Below are 23984 nucleotides of genomic sequence, written 5' to 3'. Positions count from 1 at the left end.
TCAGTCAAAGTGGAAGATGACCATTCAATGACATAGTTCGATGGAAGTCGTATGCTCTTCAAGTATCAGAGTGTTAGCAATGGTGTGTATAATGTGTAGGAGTCTGGTGTTACGTTTGGTACTAATTTCTGGTACATTTGCAATAAAACACTTGAGGAAGGACCTGAAATACCTCACTATGTGTGCTTATGAAAGGTAGAAGGAGAGTCTATTTACTACAGTGTAGCAACTAGCCCACAATCCTATAAAAGAAGACCTATGGTTTTAGGGTACTAATTTTTATTACTAGTGATTATTAATATTTTTTCAATTTGAAGACCCCTTTTTAATATCAGAATTTTTTCCACATTCCCATGTGATGGTGATGTGATGTGTGACTTAAAATACATAATTAAGTGGTTGCTTAGCATGCAGTTGTGTTCTTAAGTCAATTTTAGATGAATTAAATGAAATTAAAAGGGAAGCCTTGCTTTCCTACTCCCATCGGTATGTTCATCAGCATGAAGAAGAACTGTTTGTATGTAGCAGGGTGCATTAGTCACTCATTCTCCAATGCTCATGGCAAATACAGTTTCTGAACTTGCAGTATCCCAGAAGATAACCAAAGGGTGGGGTCCACACAGAATGGCTTTCTGATAAACTTGCTATCTTGTGCTTCACATTTAAATTTTACATACATGACCTCATTCCACGTGGAGTCTTGAGCCTGAATTCATGCAATGTGCTGAAGTGGGTAGAGTTTTCTCAGCTTCTTTTTGCAATTGATAGTCGATTTCATTACATTCATTCCGGTTGGAGAAGTCTCTGGTGTCTGCTGCTGGTAGAGCAAATACTTAGTTTTTTGAAATCTCCCATGCGCATTTGAAAAGGAATGAGCTCTCTAGTTGGTGGCTGGTAGACTCTAGGCCTATGAGATGAAATTCAATGGTTTGGTGTTCAGATTTCTCCTCATTTACAGAATTAATTCTGCTGTTACCGTCAGTTACTGAAAGAACCCTTACCATTCTGCTACAGGACTAGATTTATTGAAAGCTTTTAGCATGAACCTCTAATAAGTGTTATTTGATAGAGTTTGGATTTTTTTTCTTTCTCACACTTTGAATTTACTGTGGATTTCTTAGGCCTGAGCTTGCCTTATGACATAGCTAAAAATTTCTGGAAGGTTTCTGTAGGTAGAACGTTGCCTGTCAGTCTGTCTATGCCTTCTTCTAGCGCTCTTATTAGACGATTCCTCATTCCCTTTCATCTCCACATCTCTCAAACTTCTTATAACATTTTTCATCTTTGTCTGCCATAACAACATTGACGAGAATGTGTACATGCAACCTACCCGACCAGTAATCTCTCTCTTCATTTGCATCTGACAGCCTTGTAAGACTTTTTATCCCAGCTCTGGTTCTTTTCAAGCACAGAGTACATAGAGCTTGTCTAAGACAGTTCTCTCCTTGTGTGTAGCCTCTTTACACCATCCATAGGTTAGGTTTTCATTACTTAAACATTAAAAACAATTTAGGTACTAATTAATCTTGAACTATGAATGATTTAACATGGTACATAATTGTCAGGATTGGTGTAGTCATTCGGATACCAAACCCACTATTGATTTGGCTTCCTTTTTCTTCACTGTGTCTTCTTTTGCATGGATCACTTCACCATTATGTTACTAATCTGTTTTCTTTGAAGTTCGTGGAACTACTCTGAGATTTCTCAATGTTGGCCTCTACTTGGGTTGGCTTTGTCTAATTGTATGGTATATCTTCACCTGAGAAAGTGTATTTCTTTGAAAAATTTTCAGAGCAGAAGCCTGGTGTGAGTTGCAATGTCAAAGCTGTTTGGATGGGAAGAGCCTGTGGTTCTAATGTCTCGAGGCAGCTCCTGCTCAGCCCATGCAGAGGCAGCATAGAGATGGGAGTTCTCCCCTGTGCTCGCCAGGTCACTAACAGGGTGCTGTTCTTTGAGGAGCCTGGTAACACTGTGGTGGGTAGCATTTGGACTTCTTGTTCTGTATGCTTTGAGCCTTGTGAAACTGTAACAGAGGCTTGGCATAGCTGTACTTTACTAGAAGCTGAAAGGTGAACCCAGTTACACGCATAATTCCCAAATCTCCTATCTCCATTTTTTTGGCCTCCCTTTTTATCTTGATTTTTATTTATACATAGTCATGGTTGTCAGGATAATTTCATTAAGAGGAATGTTCCCCGTAGACAGTCTACTACTTGGTTGGCAAAACAACATCAACAACAACAAAAACAAAACCTACATGACTATTGTTTTATTTTGCTTTCCCACCAGCTCTGATCCAAGAGAAAGAAATATTAAATATGTTTTATGGAAGTAAATCTAGGTCTCTTGACTCAAGGCTGCGATTTTGATTTTGTCATGCTACAGCCTCCTAAATGCAGAAGTCTTGCCAAATGTCCCATTTTCAACCTGTCTTGTAGCACTGGTTGGTTGCTATAGTTTGGGGAATTATTCTTAAGAGTTCGGGGCCTTCTTATCTTAATTTGTATCTTGTTCCTGAGAAGTACAGCAATCAAGCAGAGCTAAGAGAATGATCCTTTGGCTCCCAGAATGAATATTTTTGAACATGTTCCCATGATTCACTTTACTATAGAAATCGACCTGGGAAGTTACTCACAGCTACAAACTGTTCAAACGCAGCTCCTAATAGTTTTAGTGTCTCCCATGGCTTTAAGTGTGATGCATGTGGCCAGTTCTGTGCTTTGCTTTCAAGCAAGCTGAGTGTCTACTGTAAATGAGAGGATGCATTCCACATCTTGCTGGCTATCTGCAAGAAAGCTCATCTGTTTCCTGCTGGGTTGGAAGCAATCTGAGAGTGCTATGGACCATTTGAGGAAATAATGTATTTATGTTAATTGTGTAATTGGAGCCAGGAATGGCAGCTGTATCTAGTAGTGAAATTATTTTCAATGATTTTTAAATGTAATTTTAAGAAATATTTTATGAGTATTGTATTTACTCCATTTCTATCCCTCTTTCCAACTCTTCCCATACTCCTATCAGATTGATGATCTCTTACTTTAATTAATACTGTTAAATGTGTGTGTGTGTGTGTGTGTGTGTGTGTGTGTGTGTGTGACTTATTTGGTCCATTTAGTGTTGTTTGTGTTTACTTGTGTTTAGGACTGACCACTCAGGTCTGTATAAACTAGCAGGAAGCTTGTCCCTGGAGAAAACTAATTCTTTCTCTCTGTTGAATTACTGGTGTGAGGCTCCTGAGTATTGCCCTGTACCTTCTTATGATCATGCAGAAAATGTCTTTGCATAACCAGACATGGTAGCATACATCCATGATCTGAGTATTTCAGGGGCTGAGGAAGGATAGTTTTAAGTTTGAAGCTGCCCTGGGTAAGCTCAAGGGTCACCTTGGCTATCTGTCATAATCCTGGGGTCTTGTTTGTTCGTTTATTTGTATGACAAAGGTTCTTGATCACATTTCAATAGTACAAAGCTAACTGGATATAACTTTTTCATTTGTTAAAAGAAAGGTGATTGTATATCAAGTTTGCTGATGACTTGGGTTTTTATCCCTGTGTGATTTGGAATTGAGACCCTTTTGTTACCATGACAACTTTTCTTCCTGTGTTTTCTGCCATTCTGGTTCTTTCTCAATTTAGTTGACAGGGTGTGCTCTATCAGACTCAAACTTGATCGTGTTCATTTTCTACCACAAATCCCTTAGCTGGTGTACCAAGGCTTTACCACGACAGCATTGCCAAACTCAGTGATGTCTTGTGGTCCTCACCTTGCTTCACTTCTCATCTGACTTCCTTAACTACCCTTAGTACTTACAGCATAACTTATCCAGCCTTACAGTTTTAGATCATGTATGGGCACAGGCAACTCCTAGATACACATATTTGCTTTGAGTATTCCCCTGGGCTCCAAGCTCATTTATTCAACATCCTAAGTGTATTATGGATTACAGAGGAGCCTTGCCTGGTGCCCTTTCAGCCTGCTTATTTCCTATTCATTGCCATCTGAGCAATCCAAGTCAAAACTCAGGAAATTTCCAACACACTTTCTCTTACATCCAGCATGTAAGTGATTTCCCATTAGGCCTGTCTTCAAACATGTCTGCCAAGTGCTCTTTATAACATAGTCCTTGCTGCTGTTCTCATCAAGCCATTGTTCCCCTGAACATCTCCTGTGTCCTCTTGCTCTTCCGTCTCTTCTTATACCAGTCATGATCCTAAAACTGTCAGCCATTATCTTTTGTCTAATTGTAACCATCCACAAACCCTCACAACAGTGCAGTCAAATGCCAATGACCTTAGGGATCCTATGATAATAGCCTTATTCCCTTAAGTCAGGTGGGACTCTGCTCTTCGAATGGCTGCAACCCATTCTCTTCTTCCCTTGCAAGCTGCTTTTGTAGTTATCACCAGGGTTTAGGTGTGGGCTCAGACATCAGTGTCTCCGGTGGCTTCTGATTGATCTTTAAGTCAGCATCTTTGTTAGACACTGTTGCAAAGCAAATAGCTATATAATTCTCAGTGGCAGACCTCAGGACACATGTGGGTCAAGTTTGATGCTGGCCTGAGATACATTGTAAGCTCTAGACCAGCCTCTGCTACATACCCTACTCCCCACACCCTCACACACACTCCCTAGTTTCAAAAAGTATCTTGCCGGGTGGTGGTGGCGCACACCTTTAATCCCAGCACTTGGGAGGCAGAGACAGGCGGATTTCTGAGTTCAAGGCTAGCCTGGTCTACAGAGTGAGTTACAGGACAGCCAGGACTACACAGAGAAACCCTATCTCGAAAAACCAAAAAAATAAAATAAAATAAAATAAAATAAAATAAAATAAAATAAAATAAAATAAAATAAAATAAAATAAAATGTATCTTGATCAAGGTAGAATAGGATTGTAGAGACCAGTGTTCCATTGTCACTCTTCCTTGAGCTCCAGACCTGTTTGGCTTGTCAACTGAAGCTTGCCTCAGATTTGTATGCCTTTCACTTTCATATCCAAGGAACAGGACATAGAATCACTAATCAAAGGAACCTTTGCTGAGTAAAGGAGTAAAGCAATGATCAGATGTGTAAGAATTAGGAAGCAAAGGAGTCAACTGGTATAAAAAAAAGTGAACTGGTTACATCAATGGAAATACCTCTCCTCTATTTGCCTAACATGGGAAATGGTTGCTATATGACCTGGAGGTAATTCTGCTATGTCTTCTATTTTTCTTTTACATCTTCAGATCAGAGAACTGGCACATGCTTCTCCGGCCTGGTGAATGGCCGCTGTGCACAAGAACTCCCAGGCAGAATGGCAAAAGCTCAGTGCTGCTGTGAGCCTGGCCGTTGCTGGGGCATTGGGACCATTCCTGAGGCCTGTCCTGTCAGAGGTTCTGGTGAGTGGCTGGCCACTGTCTTCCTTGGCACCAACAGAGTTTAAGAAGTCAGTAACTGTGATGCACTTTGCCCGTCTACTTGGAGGCAGGTCAGATGCTTATTTCGGATGGTCATCAGCTTATAGTGCCCCAGTCCTTTACAATAACTTCTTTCCTTTCTCACGACTTTAAGAATTAATCCCTCGCATATCCTATGCATTATAAATAAGTTTGTATTGGGAAAATCCTCTTAGGATGAATGAGAAGTCTCTCTTGCTATAAATAGCGTGAATAGTTAAGTTGCATTAGAGTTTCCAAAACAAATATGTTGATAATTTTGTTGCCATTATTATGGGGAAAAATTGAGATACATTTTTTGTTCTCTCAAAATCATGAAGCCATAATATACAACCATGTTTGATCTCTAATATACTGCCCTAACTCCATGAATAATTAAGAAAATATGGTAGTTGCTTCTTTTTACTTAGTTTTGGTACTTATACAACTAAAGAAAGATTTGAAGGCTATCTGAATACATTCTACTACTAAAATTCATTTTAAAACATTATCCTGAACGTATATTAATATATAACTCCTTAAAATGAATAAAACAGACATAAAATTTGGGTAGACATAATGCCAATGAGAATTCAAGTAAAACCAAACATGTAAAATGAGTTACCCAAAGCTTTTCACCTGTTCAAGTAAATTTCTTGAATTCATAGTTACGTCTGGAATTTTATGAGTTATACTTAAAGTGTAAAGTAAAAAGGTTCATACAAAGGACTCTTTGTTTTTGTAACTTGGTTAAAATAATGAGGACCATAAGTTTTAAATATTTCTGAAATACCTATACCTTGTTCTTGTTACTATAGAGCACTGAAAATATTTAATAACATAATAACCTCCTTATTCATATTGTATAGAACAAGTAAGCTAAAAACCATTCATGACAACTACTTTTGTGATGCGACAAGAACTCTATCTTTGTTTAACCAAACTCTTTTTTCTTACAGAGGAATATCGTAGACTGTGCCTGGATGGCCTTCCCATGGGCGGCATTCCGGGGAGTTCAGTGTCTAGACCTGGAGGCGCAGGGGGCAATGGCAATGGCTATGGCCCAGGAGGAACAGGCTTCCTCCCCATCCCTGGAGGCAATGGCTTTTCTCCTGGTGTTGGGGGAGCCGGAGTAGGAGCCGGGGGACAGGGACCCATCATCACAGGACTAAGTAAGTGATCACATTTCCTGCAGATTCTTGAGCTCTCAGCCTTAAGTCATATTATATTAGCTAACAATTTTGTGTGTGTGTGTGTGTGTGTGTGTGTGTAAAATATACCAATATTAATTTACGAAACTGTGGTAGAGAAGCATTTTATCTATTCTTCACACCTTTTGATAAATTAGAACAAATGTGTGACCTAGGCTCTTTCAAAATACAAATGTGAGTCCAAGAATATCCGATCTAGATGACATCACTGCAAAGCGTATTTGGGGTCTTGGTGGAGTTCATCTGGTGTATTTCACTGCTCCACTCACATACTACTTGAATTATATCCCAAGACCATTTCTCAAATGAGAGAAAGCAATCCCCGCTCTGTGCCTCCCCCAGTATTCTAAAGCACACCTCGACTCTACCTCACGCTTTGCCATTGTTGTCAAATTGCTTGAACTTGAGAACCGTGGGCTTCAGAGCAGAGTTGGTGCCTTTATGCTTGACTTTTAAGCCCACTCTTTAAAAGCACTGTTCTTGATACTAATATTTAATAGTGTCCCACAGTGCTATGTTTATTCTTTCTGGCACATTGCCTGTTTGCTACATCTAAATATTCAACAAGTTCCAAAAAAAAAAAATAGAAAGTGCTCAAATGTATGGGAGAACATTCCTGAAATTTTTCAAAAAGACACAAGCAAAGTTTCCAGATGTGTGACTTACAAAAGCAACTTGAGGCCATGTGCCTCAAGTATTTATTTTTTAAGATCTTCCATATTAAAGTTTAATAAAAATGTGAGGGTAACAGAGAATGACTACAAGAAAAGTATATATATATTTTTCCATAAACCCCCAAATTGAAAAATATAATTTAATAAAATACAGAGCAATATAGGCTTCTGATACAAATTTAATTAATTTCTATTAAACTTCTAAAAAATCAGTTCGAGTATATAATGCATGTTGTATTGACCAAGTATGATTTGTTATAATTTTCCACAGCAATTCTCAACCAGACTATAGACATCTGTAAGCACCATGCCAATCTGTGTTTGAATGGACGCTGTATACCTACTGTCTCTAGCTACAGGTGCGAATGTAACATGGGCTACAAGCAAGATGCTAACGGAGATTGTATAGGTAAGTTCACAGTCTTTAGGCTTATTAGTCTTCAGATAGCTGCTAGACCATAAAAACAAATGGGACTGAATATGAATTTTTAAGGCTTTTAAGTAAAACTAATTTCAATGCTGTTTTCCTTGTGTGTTTGCCACTTTCTGTATCCTGGGACCCAGTAACTGGTTGTTGACCTAAATCCCATCAAGAATTCCCCACCCCCTCTTTTTCTAAAGGTAATCTCTGTGTCTCTTTTCTTTATAGATTTGCCTATCCTTAATATGAATTAAATTTTTAAAGTGAATGTATTCCAAAAACAATATTCATTCAATCTATTCAAGGTGACAATAGATGGCCAACTCTAAATATTTAAATATTTTGGTCCCAGGCTTATTTAAAGTCTTAAAAAGTACTGGGTCTGACTATATGCCTGTAAACATTAACTATTACCCTCTTCCTTCTCCTCCATGTTCCTTTGTGTGTGTTTTGTTTGTTTTGTTTTTTGTAGTTGTTGTTTTGTTTTAATTTGTGATTTGGAGAGTAGGGTAGGAAGGTTTTTTTTATTATTGCTTTGTTTTGTTTTTTAAGACAAGGTGTCTCTTTGTAGCCCTAATTGCCCTAGAACTCGATATATAGAGCCAGAATGGCTTCAAACTCACATAAATCAACCTGCCTCTGCTGCCTGCTAAGAACTGAGATTAAAGAAACATACCTACCACCACAGCAAACGATTATCAACTCCTTGGATACTGAAGGGCTGTATCTAACAAATACAGAGGGTTTTGAGGATAGCTCAGCTGGTAAAGTGTTAACTGTGTAAACATGAAAAGTTCAGATCCCTGGACATGCACATAAGAAGCAGAGAAATGTGTGTCTGTAATCCCAGCAATGGGGAAGCAGACATAAGAGAATTCCTGGGACCTACTAGTCAACTGGTCTACCCTGTCAGGGATGTCCAGACTCAATAAGATATCCTAAAGTAATAATAAGAAGAAGATGGAGAATAATTGTGAGGGTCAGGAATATTCAACCTCTGGCCTCGACACACATCTGCATTCATGAATGCTCACAGAGAACAACCATAAATAAAATGTTTTCAAATATAATGACGGAAGCTAGGGATGGCTTAGCAATTAAGAGTACTCCTGCTTTTGCAGAGGGCCTGCATTTGGTGCCCAGTACCCTTGATAATCAGCTCACAGTCTTTCTCTAACTCCAGTTCCAAGACCTGCTCAGGTCTTGACAGGCATACATTCACAGGTGGCATACATTTACACAGATACACACACATACACATAATTTAATATAAAAATTTAAAGCTAATTTGAATAGCAATATAAATATTGCATATCAAAGTAAGTGCCACATGCATGCGTTAAAAATTGCATATTCTAAAATAAATGGAAGTGTAGTGCTGAAGCAACAAATAAAACAGCTGTAGACTGTGTCTGTATTAGTCATCTTGGGAAGTTGTTTTAGCTGGCCAGTATAATAAACTCAATTTTTAGTCATAAAATCCCTGTAATTAAATTCTTGAGAAAGGAGAGGACATCGTGAAGGCTTTCAGATAGTTGTGGATCTTCTCTGCATTTCCATTCAAGTGGGTGATTCGAAGAGCTTATCTGTAACGTGGAAACGTCAACAAACCCGTTGTGTGTTGTGCTGAGTCCACCGATCTTGTTTGTGCAGGGTGGATTTTGTAATGTGCATTAGCTGTCACTAGAGATACAATGGCTTCCTGTGTTACAAGGGTATCCACAGTCAAGATACTTCACCATTATTTCAACAAACAAAAATAGGGGCTGGAGAGATGGCTCAGTGGTTAAGAACATTGACTGCTCTTCCAGAGGTCCTGAGTTCAGTTCTCAGAAACCACATGGTGGCTCACAATCATCTGTAATGGGATCTGATGCCCTCTTCTGGTGTGTCTGAAGATACCAACAGTGTACTCACATACATTCAATCTATCTATTTATCTATCTATCTATCTATCTATCTATCTATCTTTAACAAATAAATGAATAAAATACATCAATGCATTTATAAAAAAATTAAAAACAAAAAAACAAAATAGAGCAAAAAAAATCCCCAAACCCTACATTTTTGATAGTATCGCCTTCAGACTCGTTAGAAACTCTGTTATGCTTTTAGAAAATTGGCAGTATTCTTATTTAATTCTGCCGCTTTAAGCCTTGATTTTTAACGTTAGCATCAGCTAGGCTTTTTTTTACTTCCTTAAAGGGACAGGTTCTTGTTTTTCTTCTTCAAGAAACTGTCTGACAAATTCGCACATTTGAAGAACTGTAACCTGCATGTCAGCTAATCTTTGAGTAAAAATAGTATTCTGTAATAAAACATGGCTTACAAAAGAGTGCTGCACCAATGCATTTCTGAAACATGTGGTGTATTTCAGTCAGCAACGGTGTGTAACATTCATTGCTTTCATCAGAGATTTTTAGAAAGCACATTCGCAGGTCAGGGTTTTATATGGTAAGGTTTTACTGCTACAAACGAAGCCCTTTGCTGAACATGGCTTTTCTTTTCACTACTGTCCTGTGTGTCCTTATTGATGTGGCTTTCATTTGTGCTCAGGCATTTTTGCTCAAAGCATTGCTTTGTCCTGTGTCATTGAAAATGTCCCCACAGTGAAAAAGTCAGTGGCATCAGGTGGTTATGAAAAACAGTTTTTAAATATTTATTTATTTTTGTATGCATTGATGTTCTGCCTGCATGTCTGTGTGAGGGTGTCAGATCCCCTGGAACTGGAGTTACAAACAGTTGTGAGGTGTCATGTGGTTGCTGGGAATTGAACTTGGGTCCTCTGGAAGAGCAGTCAGTACTCTTAACCACTGAGACATTTCTCCAGTCCCATGAAAAGATGTTTTTAATTGTGTTCCTGAAATCCCAGTGACTTCCAGGAGCCCATAGACCAGACCTTGAGACCAGTTATTATACAGAATCTCCAACTTTGCCATGAGCTAGCCATTACCAGTGCTGTGATGAAAGGCATGTGCTACCATACCTGCCTATAAGCCATTTTCTCACAAACCAAAAAGGAGTCTTGGAGGGTCTGGGTTTCTAAATTCTATCTATTTGATTTACAATTATGGATGGTGACATGACAGTAAAATGAAAGGCAATGTGAGATCCCTAGTTCAGAAGCAGACTTTACATTAGCTAGGGTCCTGGTCTCTTGATAAATCAGAATTTCCTTGGGGCTTTGAAAAAGCAGTACTCAGTACATCTTCCTGTGCCTGCTCAAGTTCTGAACCACTATAGAGAATCACATATAATGTACAGATACTGGAAATTACATCTGTGTATGACCTTTAGACTCCCCATTTGGGCTTACCAAGGCTGAAGTTCTAAAGAAGTCGACCATATTTTTATATACTAGTCAAATGTGTACTTACTTTATCCATATTTAGACTCATGCCTACAGAGGCCAACGGGCCTCACTGAAGGCTTTGGTTTCTCCCAGTTGATTTCTTTTCACAGAGGCTACTCCTTGAACTTCATCCTACAGAAGCCATTGTCATGACTGTTGCTCACATCACCGAGAGATGGTACATAGACCACATACAACCAGTCGTCCTGGAGTTGAGTTTGATAGGTTTAACATTGTAGGGCCTGATACGTTAAGTACTAGGAAGAGAGGGTTCTTGTTACAACTCGTATTACTTCTGCCTAATGTGGTGTGAAGACTGTATATCTGTATATCTGTGTGGCTTAACATGTTAGGGAAACCCAGAGCTTCTGCAGTTTGCCCAGTTATACATGGTTGCGTGTTAGTAGGTAGATCTCATTATTCAATCCTTCAGCAGTGAAACTTCACCAGGATTCTCTTTCACACTTTTATAATTCACACAGCCATAGCTTAATACTGAAGCCCATATTCAGGAGAGAGAGAGAGAGAGAGAGAGAGAGAGAGAGAGAGAGAGAGAGAGAGAGAGAGTTTTCTGTCTTTTCATTCTTTTCTGGTGTCAACTTTTAACCATTTTGAGTTCATGAGGAACAAGTTATTACTTTAGTAAAGACTTACTCTAGTTCCCAGGATAAGAGTGGTATCTACTTAAAACGTGCCAGTGTTTTAAGGAGTGGTAAACTGACCTTTATTTGAGAACTCCTGTTATATGTTTGCTAAGACATAAGGGAATCATTATGTTAAACATTAAAAAACAAGACAAAACAAACAAACAACAAAAGCGAGAGAAACAGAGTTTGACCCTTATTTCTTCTAGAAGAATCACCCCTAAGGCTTGAAAACTGTTACATTCCCTCACCTCATTTCTCCTCTTTTCTTGTTCTACTCTTAACAGTGCCTAGTGCCTGTCTAATCCACACTGTTATTAAAATCATTTTACTTCATATTATTTAATCATAGGACAATAGGAAATAGATGCATCCCTCTCCTGACATGAGTAATACAAAGCTCTTAAAATTAAGCAGTTTATCAACTGATATAATTATATATTACATGCATAATATTTTCCAAGGATACATTTTTAAACTCAAGGTGTCTGAAATTTTAATAACTTTAATAATCAATATTTTCGCGATTCTTTTCATTTGTTTTAGGAGTTTAAGATTCCCATGAACTGTACTTAACACTACTGAGTCCTTAATGGAATTGTAGAAAGAAAATAAAACCAAAGAATAGTGACTATAACAGTTGTTTATCTTTGTTCCTTTAAGAAAGATAAGTGTGATCACTTTGCAGTACTGGAATGTGAGACACATAATACAGAAGAAACATTCAAAGCAGGATTCAGAAGATAGTGTTGGTGACTTGTGCTCACTCTAAAATCAAATCTCTAGCTCCCAGGGCTGAAGCTCATCAGTGGAGTGCTTGCCTGCATGCTTAAAGCCATGGATTTGATTCCCAGAGCTATCAGAAATAAATAAAAATGAAAGTTAAATGTCCTAATCCCGTTAAACAAACAGAAAGAAACAAAACGTAAAGGGCACTTGGAATTTTAAAGCAACTCGATTCATTTGCCAGTGAGGAAATAAAAATCAATAAGCAGATACAGACTGTCAGATGGACCGTTGCAGAAGACTAAGGCGACAGCTTTGATACCAGTGTAATGACAGAGGGGTGGGAAGAGATGTCATGGCAACAGGAAGCCATGGGAGTGGGTTCTTAAGAGAGAAATGACATACTGTTTTCTTCCATTTTCCACGGCTCCCTGGACAGGTTACCTGGAGGGAGGAGGTTGGGTGCTTGCTCTCTTAGAGTCTTTATTTCAACACAGTTTTACACTAGGCTTCCAACAAGATACATCTATCAATCATTGCTAACAGTTGGGCGTCAATGGTGCACATCTAGACAACCGAGGTGATCTTTTTAGCAGTGCAAATCAAAGGTGCGGTCTCACAGTGGAAAGTGCACAGATTGGACCTGATGTGTTTGCTAATGTTCTAAACTCTCTCTTCTCCCATTCTGCTCCATTCCTTTGGCTCAGTAGAATTGATGGTATCAACCAAAAGTGTCAATGTAAGTGAGTCTTAATGGGCTGAAAGGGCCCTGGATGGATTGAAAATGCACTTAATCCAGTTAGACTTTGCTGTCTTAATTGTATTCACCGTGAGGTTTTGTTTTGCCTCCCCGCTCCCTTTACCAGAGAGGGTCTAATTGCACTCCCTCTGCAAGTTTATATAAATGAGGCTGGTGTGTTTGAGAGAGCACAGTCCCTCTGGCAGGAACATCTGTGAGAGGAGCAATCTGTTTATTAACATGGTCACCCTGGGTTGACTGCATCATTCTTTTCTCCAGTTTAACTAAAATTGTAATGTTAATGGCTTCTACGTGTACCTGAGATGGCAAACCAGTACAGCAGCCCTTTTAACTTACCAGCATTTAACATATTACTTAGTGGCCATTACTAAGAAAAGAGAAGTTCAACTTATACTGGCACAGTGATTTTACCGGGATTTGCCTGGTCTGATTTGTTCAGTCTAGTTTTTGGTTTTAGGCACCCAATGTAGTGGATTCACATTTAACTCTGCCTAAGGAGACCTTACATGAAAACGTCCAACATAGTCATGTTTCAGATCAGATAATAATTGCATCAAATTTTATTTTCTGTGGAAAAAAAAACTCCTCAGTGCCAATTTTAAGACTCTTAGGAGATCTGAAGTTAATGGGGAAAAAAATCACCGTTTAATCATTTTTTGTTGTCTGTATACTTTATGTTTGTTGCTACAAAATAAAGCCTCGGTGAATATCTAGTTGTGTATATATAAATGAGTTTGCATCAAAGTAGCAAAGAAAGTCTGTAGTCCATCAATTCCTTTATTTAAAACTAACAGTATTGACCACATGTAGTGTGTGTATGTGTGTGTATGTATGTGTGTGTGAGTGTGTGTATGTGTGTGTGTCTTTAGAAATCATCCATTGTTCTCATGATATTGTCCAAGGCCTTAGGCTATTATTAACTTTCCTAGATTGCTGTAGCTGCTGAGTGTTATTGTCTGCTGGAACTCACAGTTGTTGCTTTTCGAGGCCTGTGCCCTTAATCACTGGGCATTATTCCAGCTGAACAGAAAAATCATTATTTCCTGATTAAAGCAAATTCGCTAGTACTCTCCAATAAGCATTATTTTTGTAAATCTTCAAATTGGACTCTGTGTGTATTTGAGGAAAGGAATTTTCATTCATTTATAAATACTCTGCTATTTAGACTATTACCACGGCCTGGCCTTCTCTCAAGTTTGGGAGGCTAAATGCACTTTAAACAAACATTTCTACAAATTGAGTGACGTCTGTGATGGTTTCTTTTGCTGCTCGCAGATGTTGATGAATGTACATCAAATCCCTGCAGTAATGGAGATTGTGTTAACACACCTGGATCCTATTACTGTAAATGTCACGCTGGATTCCAGAGGACTCCTACGAAGCAAGCATGCATCGGTAAGGCAGGGATTCTTCAAGGAAACCAGTTCTGTGAAATCCAGTCAGCAAGGCTGTTGAAGTTAAAGGGAACTTATTAAAAATGAGCCACGGATTTCTTAAGCACTGTTACATTGTGGGTTTGTTTTATGATGCCCTTTGAGAACCTCCCTTTAAACATAAGCACTGTGTGCATGTATAACCCAGGCGATGTAGTATCTGGCTTCAAAACCCTGTCGTCGGTTTCCTTTGCCTATACAGCACAGCTTCCTTTCTCCAAATAATGTTCACATTGCTGTTCACTGAGTTTAAGATTTATAGTCATTTTCAACTACTGGGTTTTTCTTTTTTTTTTTCTTTTTTTTTTCCAGCCACACTCACAATCCAACACGGAATTGTTCCTTGTCTGAATTCAGTCTCATTGCTTCACCCACCAACACCCAAACCCTACATCACTGCTGATTCATCTCAGAAATCCTTTACCAGACAAGTTCGCTTGTCATTCATTTCCTGTTCATCCATGCTCAGTTAGGTACCTGAATGGACTTTCTCCAGCAGTTGTCCTTGTATTGCTCTGAAGCCAGAAATTCCACAATTTCCTTCACTGACCCAGCATTGGGTTCTGACTTTTAAGGCTTCTATCCACTATGCCAAAAACAGCTGCCTCAATGTTTCCGGCCCCCTCCTACCCACTGTTAGCTAACTGTACCCTATGTTCCTTTCTCTGTCTTTCCCTCTTCACCCACCATCTGGTAAGGAAAAAGAAAGTGCTTACATTTTCTATCCAAAAAGAAAAGCTAGTGAGTGGTGAGGATTTTGCTGAGGAATGAGTGTAATTCTAGACATCATGTGTAAAACTACAGTGACTATTTCAAATTGCATGCATTATCTCACTGATGCCTTCAACAAGCACTACAAATAAAAACTGTTTGACTCTCTTTAATCTTGTCAGATATTGATGAGTGCATCCAGAATGGAGTTCTGTGTAAAAATGGTCGATGCGTGAACACAGACGGAAGTTTCCAGTGCATTTGTAATGCTGGCTTTGAATTAACCACAGATGGAAAAAACTGTGTTGGTATGGAAATCTCTTTTCCCTTGAAAAAAGATTTTTAGAGGATATGCATTTTATTTAGAACCACTTAGATGATGCCTACGAAGGCTTCCATTTCTTGTGTATGAATGGAAGTTGGCCACATTACCTAGGTAAATAAAATATGAAAGCATTTCACATGACTAGAAACGTAAAGTGATAGAAATAATGACCAATGAATGGGATCGCAACACATAATTTATGACTTCTTGCATTTTTCCTACGTGGTACCTATTTAAGTATAAATAGCAGTTATTCTTAAGCAGTGTGCTGAATTTTAGATGCCGTGGTCATGACACTGGTGATATACAGAAAGGGCACCATCCTTTGAAGTTTGGGAGAATATAGCAGTGTTGGTATCTGTAGTAACTGAGTCTTTAGGTTGGCATGCTTAGCTGAGCAGTAGATGCCAAAAGAGATGTGGAACTCAAACACTCACTAAGGAAAGCGCAGATCGTCCCATCTGCAGTGAGGCTCACTGAGCTTTAATTCCATTGTAAACGTAACACCCACCGGGAAATAAAAGACCATGGATGTTTATATGGTCTTAAGATCTATTCCTTGCCTTTGTGTTCATTATACTGAAGGTCCTTCAAGCCTCCACACTACTTGTGTTCATGCACTAGGCATCCTTATTTTTAAAAGTGAAATAGGCAGGCAGTCGGCCCTGGAAACACATACAGACAAGCAACATTGTGCAGATTGAAGAGGTTGTATTTATGTGTGTAGGAACATCAACAGCAAACGGGAGAAGAGGCAATGGATTTGGAAGAGAGCAAGGAAGGAAACATGGAGGAAAGGGTTGGAAGAGAGGGAAGGAGAGGGAGAAATGATATGATTATATTATAATCTCAAAGCTAAATAATTCTAAAGAGTGAAAGAGTACCCTCCAGGACAGGATTCCTACGGAGGTAGGTTTGACTGTAGACTATGGAAGGAGAGGCGTGGTTCTCTAGAGGCCAAGGGTCAAGGTCACTGTGTCTTCTGCCACAGACCATGATGAATGTACAACAACCAACATGTGCTTGAACGGGATGTGTATCAATGAAGATGGCAGCTTCAAGTGCGTGTGCAAGCCAGGCTTTGTCCTGGCTCCAAATGGCCGCTACTGCACAGGTACGTAGAGCTTTGAGGTAAGAAAGCTGCCATGACTCACACACAGCCCTGGGATCATACAAGAGCATATTCTCTATTTCAATTTCATGTTATCCATCGTTCTTGCTAGCTTAGTATGCCAGATGTTCTAGGAAGTAAAGCTTCCTAGGGAAAAATACATTGTGAACTGAGAAACAGTGTCTGAGAAACATTGATGTCTTTGCAAAGAGATAATGGTATAGGAAAAATTAAGGAAACGACAGAGTGATTTGATTAAGTCTGAAGGAGACAATACAGAAACAATGCCTTCCTGTTTGTTGGCTAAATCAACAAGAGTAATCAAACACCCTTGCAAAGTTTTCATTTTTATATATTCCCAGGACTGGATTTTTCTAAGGTCTTTTTTATGGCACTATATTGCATATATTCCATAGAACTGATCTGCAGATTCTTTGGAAACATATCATGAATCTATTATCTTAATTTCATTAAGTGGAGACATAATTTGAGTGTTTTCATTAGCTATTTTGTTTATGAAGCAATTATGAAGACCAAATAATTTTAATAAATAGAGGCCTCCTGGAACAACATGACACTGTATGACGTTCACACTCACAAGCAGAGCTTTGTGACACAGAACATGTTTTTGTGGGTTTTGTCTTGGAAGCAAGCTTTTATTTTTATTTCAGTTTTCTCCCTTAGAGGAAATCAACCTTTCTGCCTTCAATTTCACCAGTCTACATGAATAAAATAAGATGTGTTACCAAGTCCTGTGAGTTCATTAGCATTCCAGCGACAGTGGGGACACAAATTGGTGCCAAGTTTATGTATAACAGATAGCTTTTGACTTTGCAAAGAAGGAAAATACAAGATGGAGTGAAACAGCTATAGCTTTGGACTGATTCCTCAGGGTCAGTTGACTGAGATTTAGCACAGGATAGGTGACCATCATTGCCCTGTGCCGTGCAGGATTGCACAGCAGTCTAGAACTTCACCTGAGAGTTTCTTAGGAAAGTTGAATGGCTGTGTAAGATGCCCAGCTTTACCCATTCATCCCTCCTGGAAATTATTCTTCATTGACTTTCTTTCTACAGATGTTAGAATCTGTATGTCTTGACTTACCACTTCTATGTCTGAGGTGTGCCTCTGCTGTTGAGAAGTCTCCTTACTGTTGGGCAGCATTTGATAAATGCAAGTGGACTGGAAATTACAAGGCATATCTCAGCTTTTTGTTGTTGGTATGAAATGTTCAAACTAATGTCAAAGGAGAATCTACTTCTGTATGAAAAAAAATTGTAAAAATTGACCATAGATTTGTAGAGATTTGCTTCACTTAATCTGGATTACATATTAGTAGAAGCAAACAAGGTTATCAAAGAGATAATAGAAGTCATGAGACTTCTTTTCTCCTCAACGCATACAGCAGATTTTACTCGGCCTTCTACAAAATGTGCTTGATAGGACTATATTGTTATAGAGGTCAGTTTGCATTTATATATAATCGTCTACAAGTCACTCAGTTAAAAGGCTGATAGGCTAGAGCAGTTCAGCCAGCAAAGCCTGTTACTCAGTAATGGACCAGCTTCTGTCCCCCCTGGGCAGACGTGGACGAGTGCCAGACCCCAGGCATCTGCATGAACGGGCACTGCATCAACAACGAAGGATCCTTCCGCTGTGACTGTCCTCCTGGCCTGGCTGTGGGTGTGGATGGGCGTGTATGTGTTGGTAAGTGAAGCCTTCTATAATGGCCCGATGATCCCAAGTGATCTCTGAAAACTGGGGCATGTCTACACAATAGTACAACAAATAGTATTTGACCACAAAGAGAAGGCATGCAAAAACACAAATAAGGCTTCTCTCTCATTCCAAGTGAAAGGTGTCAGTCACAGAAAGTGCATATTGTGTTTGGTGTCATTAATTGGAAATGGCCAGATAGGCAAAACTGCATGTGTTTAATGTGATTGATGAGGGCAGAAAGCAGGAGGAGGAAATGTTAGCTAAAGGACATGCAAATGTTCTTAAAACCCACTGTGAGTGTAAACTCTTAAACTGTAGAATTCCCAGGGGTAAATTCTATGGCGTATAAGTTACATCTTAATAAAACTGTTTTATAAAACTGAGACCGTAAACTCTCTCTCTTCAAAGCTTCTGATGGTATACAAAGAAATAGAGTTCTGAATTCAGTGGCTATTCATGTTGTTCCTACAGCGTATGAAATTGGGGATTATAGTTACATTCATGTAAACTCTTATCTTTTGTTCAAATAAAGCCTGAAACATGAGCAACTCATGCCGTAGAACTGCACTGATATCTAATGCTTAAAGTATTCAAGAGTACTTCTCATCGCCATGAAGGGAGACAGTGAGGCTGAATACACATTTTACTCTTAAGCCACTACTCTGAATTCCTTTTGGAAACACTTGCTGAATGGACAGCATGAAAATGAATCTAAATGCGGAACTTTTGAGAGGCTGCGGGCTCTTCAAGGCCTAAGCAATAAACGCTACAGTGATGGCGTGGAGAAGTTAGGGAGATCCATTAACAGAGTGTCCCCTTCCAAGGGATTTTGTGAGAAGGGGAGGATGGGTTGGTCCTTTTCGCACCCTCTGCCTTTCAGCTTCTGCAGGAGGACAGCATAGTTGAGAGAAAGGAAATTCTTAGCCATCTCATTTTAATACTTTACTTGTAACTCTTGAATCCCAGGAGGGATAAGGAGAGACAAAGAAGGGTAGGCAGATGGAAGTCATCTGTTCTCTCAAATTCACCCTCCATCCAACCGAGGCTCCGTCCCAGCCTGCAGGTTGTCAACGCTTTGTCCAGGGGAATTTTGAATAGAGGAGCTAGAAGAATGTAGATCCTTCCTGTGTGGAAAGCCTGAGTATTTTTCAGTTGCCTTAAGCTACTTAGTTGCTTTTCATCTACACCTAAATGATTCTGTTGAAATCGAAAGTGAATGTAAAGCTGGTTTGGGATGGAGAAATTATTTTTTCCTTCCTAGCAGCCAATTTATGAGCATTTATCACAAAACTGATGTACAAAAGCAAGACTTGGTTCTTTTATCCACATGCCTGGAACACATCAGAAACCTTTGGAATGCTTTTGTGAGATTTTTTTTGTCCTTGTGGCAATTTTAGCTTTTTAACATAGAGCACCATTTATCCAGGTGGAAAATTATATATTACTATTCTCATACTAAGGTGTATTTCTTTGATTCTCCCAATAAACAATGGGAACTCTTACTTGTTACGTTAGGAAGAAGTCACGCCTAACGTCTTATTTGAATTGGCTCTTTAACTGAAATTTTTTTATTATATCTTTGTTTCTATAAGAATTGAGATAAAAAAAACTTTTATAAAATTAAGCTATGATTTTAGTGTACTGAAGAACCATGGCTCACAGTGTAAACAAGAGACAAAACATATATTTCCCTACCAACCCCATCCTTTTAAACTATTTTATAGTTATTTCAGTAGACAGAGCAGACCCCATAATGAAAGAAGAAAAGTCAGGTTATCCCATAAGTTAATATTTAGGTAACAGAAAACATTCTTATGAAGATTTTATTTAATGGGAGAAATCCGAATTTAGACATTAGAATGTTCACTAGCATATGTTAATTAGCATTCCTAGCTGAGTTTCAAATAACAAATTCCCTTTCCAGCTCAGCTCTTCAGTGGGTGATGGTGAAGGCAGGGATTCTTTGTGTTACTGGAACCACCCTAGGATGGCTTTGCAAATACTTGCAAAGTATTACCTTGTGTGCCTGCCACATGGGGCCCTTTCTTCAGAACATATCATCATCCACATCCACTGTGACCTGAGGCTAGCCCCCTTCAACCATTTGTCCATTGCTGACACAGTGGGTGTTGGAGCACTGGACTTGCCTCTTAAACTGAATGAAAAGCCCTTCCTGGGATCCCATGGGACCCTTTTGGCCTTGACAAGATTTAAGTAAGAAGTGCTTTGATTTATAACCCAGGCTATGCACAGAAAAACTTAACTTTTTAAATAGCCATTCTCTTAAGAGCTAGCTACCTTGATTATAGATAGATAATAGATAGGTGACAGATAGATAGACAGATCCTTGATGTTGGGCAGATATGAGAGATCTGTCATTAATGTCTCTATATTTTTCAGGATGGGATCTCAAATTTACCTTACTATTGGAAAATGTTTAGTTAAATTTCATTTTCAGCAGGCTCATTGAAACACTCCCTTTAGAACGTTTCATCATGTTTCCAAACCCTAACATATTTCTTTTTAGAAACTTAATGTTCCCTTCTTTACCAGTTCTGTTTACTGTGTGCTACTGGACAAGGTAGAGTCCCTCTTTAAAAAAAAAAAAAAAAAAGCCTTTCCTCAGTATCTCTGTTGATTAAATATGTTAGTGCTACATATTTGACATCTGTAAAGTGTTATAAGATGTCGGCTCAGAGCAAACAGTTAATAAGAGAACGATACTGGGGCTGGAGGGATGGCTCAGTGGTTAAGAGTACATAGTACTCTTGCAGAGGACCCAGCTTTGATGTCTGGCACTCATTTTTAGCAAGTCACAATCTCCTGAAACTCCCGACCCAAGGTATCTGATATCCTTTGGCTTCATGAGCACCTGCACTTATGTGTGTGCATGCCCACGTAATTAAAAATAAAAATAAAATCTTATTTAAAAGAAAAATAGTACTTTTTATTTTATTCACTGAGAATAATGGCATCATATCTAGTGTGAGCCTTAAGAGTTGCTGTTTTATGTAGTGAAGTTGACATTAAAAAACAAATAATGCATAATTAGTATTCTGCATTTATACATACTTTGCTAATGGCTTCTAAAATTTGCTAGTGTACTGGTAAAAAAAATTCTCAAAATAATCTCATTGTAAAGAAAACAACATGGTGAAATGCAATATTATAAGTAAAAGATATGTAATACATATGTGGTGTGTGTGTGTGTGTGTGTGTGTGTGTGTGTGTGTGTGTGTGTTAAATGCATATATTACTCTTGTCCACCCAGTTCCCACACAGGTCCTGTGAGTGCATTCTTGTAGCTCACTGCTGGTATTTGTCTTTCCTACTGTGACTAGGTTACATGATTAGGGAAATATGAGCTGAAGTTCTATCTTGGGGTCCTTGATCATAATACTGTCCTTGCCAAAGGTCAAAGAAATAAGGTTGCTACCCCTTGGGGCTTTGATTTTCTGGGTGTTGTTTAGCACCTCACTTAATGTTTAAGTAACATTCCTTGTTTATTTTATAAAGTACTCTACTGGTGAGCAAGGTGTGTAGTAATCTGAGATACACCATCTAATGGAGATCTGAATTCAGGATGGGTGTAACCCTAAGAGCCACACAAGAATTATGCTGCTCTCTTTCTTGGAGACCTTCTGGTATCAACTGCTCTCAATAACTTAATTAGCCAATCACACAAACTGGTGTGTAATGCTTCTTGCTCCTGTAATAGATTCCACAGCTTTTTGCCTACTTGCTTTTATTCTTTTATTTTTAGTTTTTTACTGGTTTATGTTTGTTTTTTTATTATTTTTTACCTTCATATGTGTGTACCTCGGTGAGCTTATGTGCACCATGTATGTGGCCTTCTCTAAGGCCAGAAGAATGTACCAGATACCCTGGAATTGAAGTTACAGATAGTTAGTTTCCCATGAGGGTTGTAGGAACTGGACTTGGGTTCTCCACAAAAGCAGCAAGTACCTTTAGCCACTGAACCATTTCCCATCCCCATCAACTTGCTTTTGAAAAATTGTACATTGTATTTCTTGTCCGGAAAACAGCAATAACTTTGACCACACCGGACCCTTCCAAAGTCCTCACAGAAAAACTACATTAAATCAAAACTGTGTTTCTCCAGATTAGAATGATAACTCGGGACCCTCTGGCATGTGAATATACAAACATCTCATCATTTAACAGAGATATCAATCTAATGCCTTTAATGGTTAAAAACTGCTAGAACATAAGAAAGCATTAGGAAACACATGCTAAGAAATAGATACACTTCTTTCCAACAATTTGTGAACAATATAAGGGGCTTACAATGGGAGCTACAGCTGAAGAAATTACCATGTTCTACCGCTTAGAAACTTTGTTGCCTCTCTAGCCTTTAAGATGTTCACATTTTTAAAAAATAGTTCATTGTTTACTACCTCATAAAACTGTAACATATTTCATAAGACTGAAGAGTGAGGGAATGAAGTAGAGTAGGATTTTTAGGGGTGTAGATTGGCGAAAAGGGAAAAGAGGCACCTTGGGCATTGCTCAAGCCTACGGTGAATCCCAGCTTGGGCGTTTGAGAGTCTGTTACTTTGACTTTTTTACCTATTCTTCCTCAGCTCTAGTGACCTCTTTCATGAGACCATGTCTGCATAGCCCCATAGTACAGTGCCAAAGAGGGAGTGGTCGTTTTCTTTTTCTTTTCTTTGTTTGTATCTTAATTTCTTGTTTTGTTTTGTTCTGTTTTTCTACAAGGAAATGCCACCACCAAATCAGCACGTTGAGGAAGAAAGGGTTTTTTTTCAGCTTAAGCTTTCATGTTGCTGTTCATCACTGAAGGAAGTCAGGACAGGAACTCAAGCAGAGCAGGAACCTGGAGGCAGGAGCTGATGCAGAGGCCATCAAGGGTGCTTCTTACTGGCTTGCTCCCCCTGGTTTTCTCAGCCTGCTTTCTTATAGAACCCAGGGCTACCAGCCCAGGGATGGCCCCACCCACAGTGACCTGGGTCATGCTCCATTGATTGATAATTGAGAAAATGCATTCGGGCTGGATCTCATGGAGGCAGTTCCTCAACTAACACTCCTTCCTCTCTGATGGTTCTAGCTTGTGTTCAGTTAACAAAAATCCAGCCAGTCCAGTCTTTTTTAAAACAGGCTGTCACTATGTAGCTGGCCCAGAACTCAAGTTGTAGACCAGGTTAGCCTTGAACTCACAGAAAGCTTCCCGTCTTGGCCTCCTGAGTGTTGGGATTAAGGGCATGTGCCACCATGCTCAGCTCATGTTTTTAAAACACAACTATAAATTGGGTTGGGATAATGGAGATAAAAATGTAGTCACCATCAGCATCCTGGGGTTGAAAAGAAAGACTTCCTAATTTAAGAAGTCAAAGCAAGTAATCTCCTAGGCAACTCTCCAATCACTTCAAGGTAGTTTATCTTCCTTGCTCCCTAGAAGTTCTCAAATAGAAACAAGAGTTCAATACCAGGCCAAAGCC

At 39.0% G+C, this 23984-nt stretch overlaps 1 protein-coding gene across 2 annotated transcripts in view; it reads left to right on the top strand.

Moving 5' to 3' along the window:
• Positions 1-23984, top strand: part of Fbn2 (fibrillin 2) — a 214579-nt gene that overhangs the window by 100339 nt on the left and 90256 nt on the right. For both annotated transcript variants that reach the window (XM_028777147.1, XM_028777146.1), the window contains exons 9-15: positions 5229-5381; positions 6377-6589; positions 7574-7711; positions 14481-14600; positions 15532-15657; positions 16666-16788; positions 18370-18492. In XM_028777147.1, coding sequence (XP_028632980.1) covers positions 5229-5381; positions 6377-6589; positions 7574-7711; positions 14481-14600; positions 15532-15657; positions 16666-16788; positions 18370-18492 — 996 coding nt within the window. The remainder of the gene's footprint in view (positions 1-5228; positions 5382-6376; positions 6590-7573; positions 7712-14480; positions 14601-15531; positions 15658-16665; positions 16789-18369; positions 18493-23984) is intronic.

Source organism: Grammomys surdaster, unplaced genomic scaffold, assembly GCF_004785775.1.
Source record: "Grammomys surdaster isolate TR1022 unplaced genomic scaffold, NIH_TR_1.0 278, whole genome shotgun sequence".
Classification (NCBI taxonomy): Eukaryota; Metazoa; Chordata; class Mammalia; order Rodentia; family Muridae; genus Grammomys; species Grammomys surdaster.
Note: the sequence above shows the minus strand (reverse complement) of the source record. Positions and strands in the feature narration are given on the sequence as shown.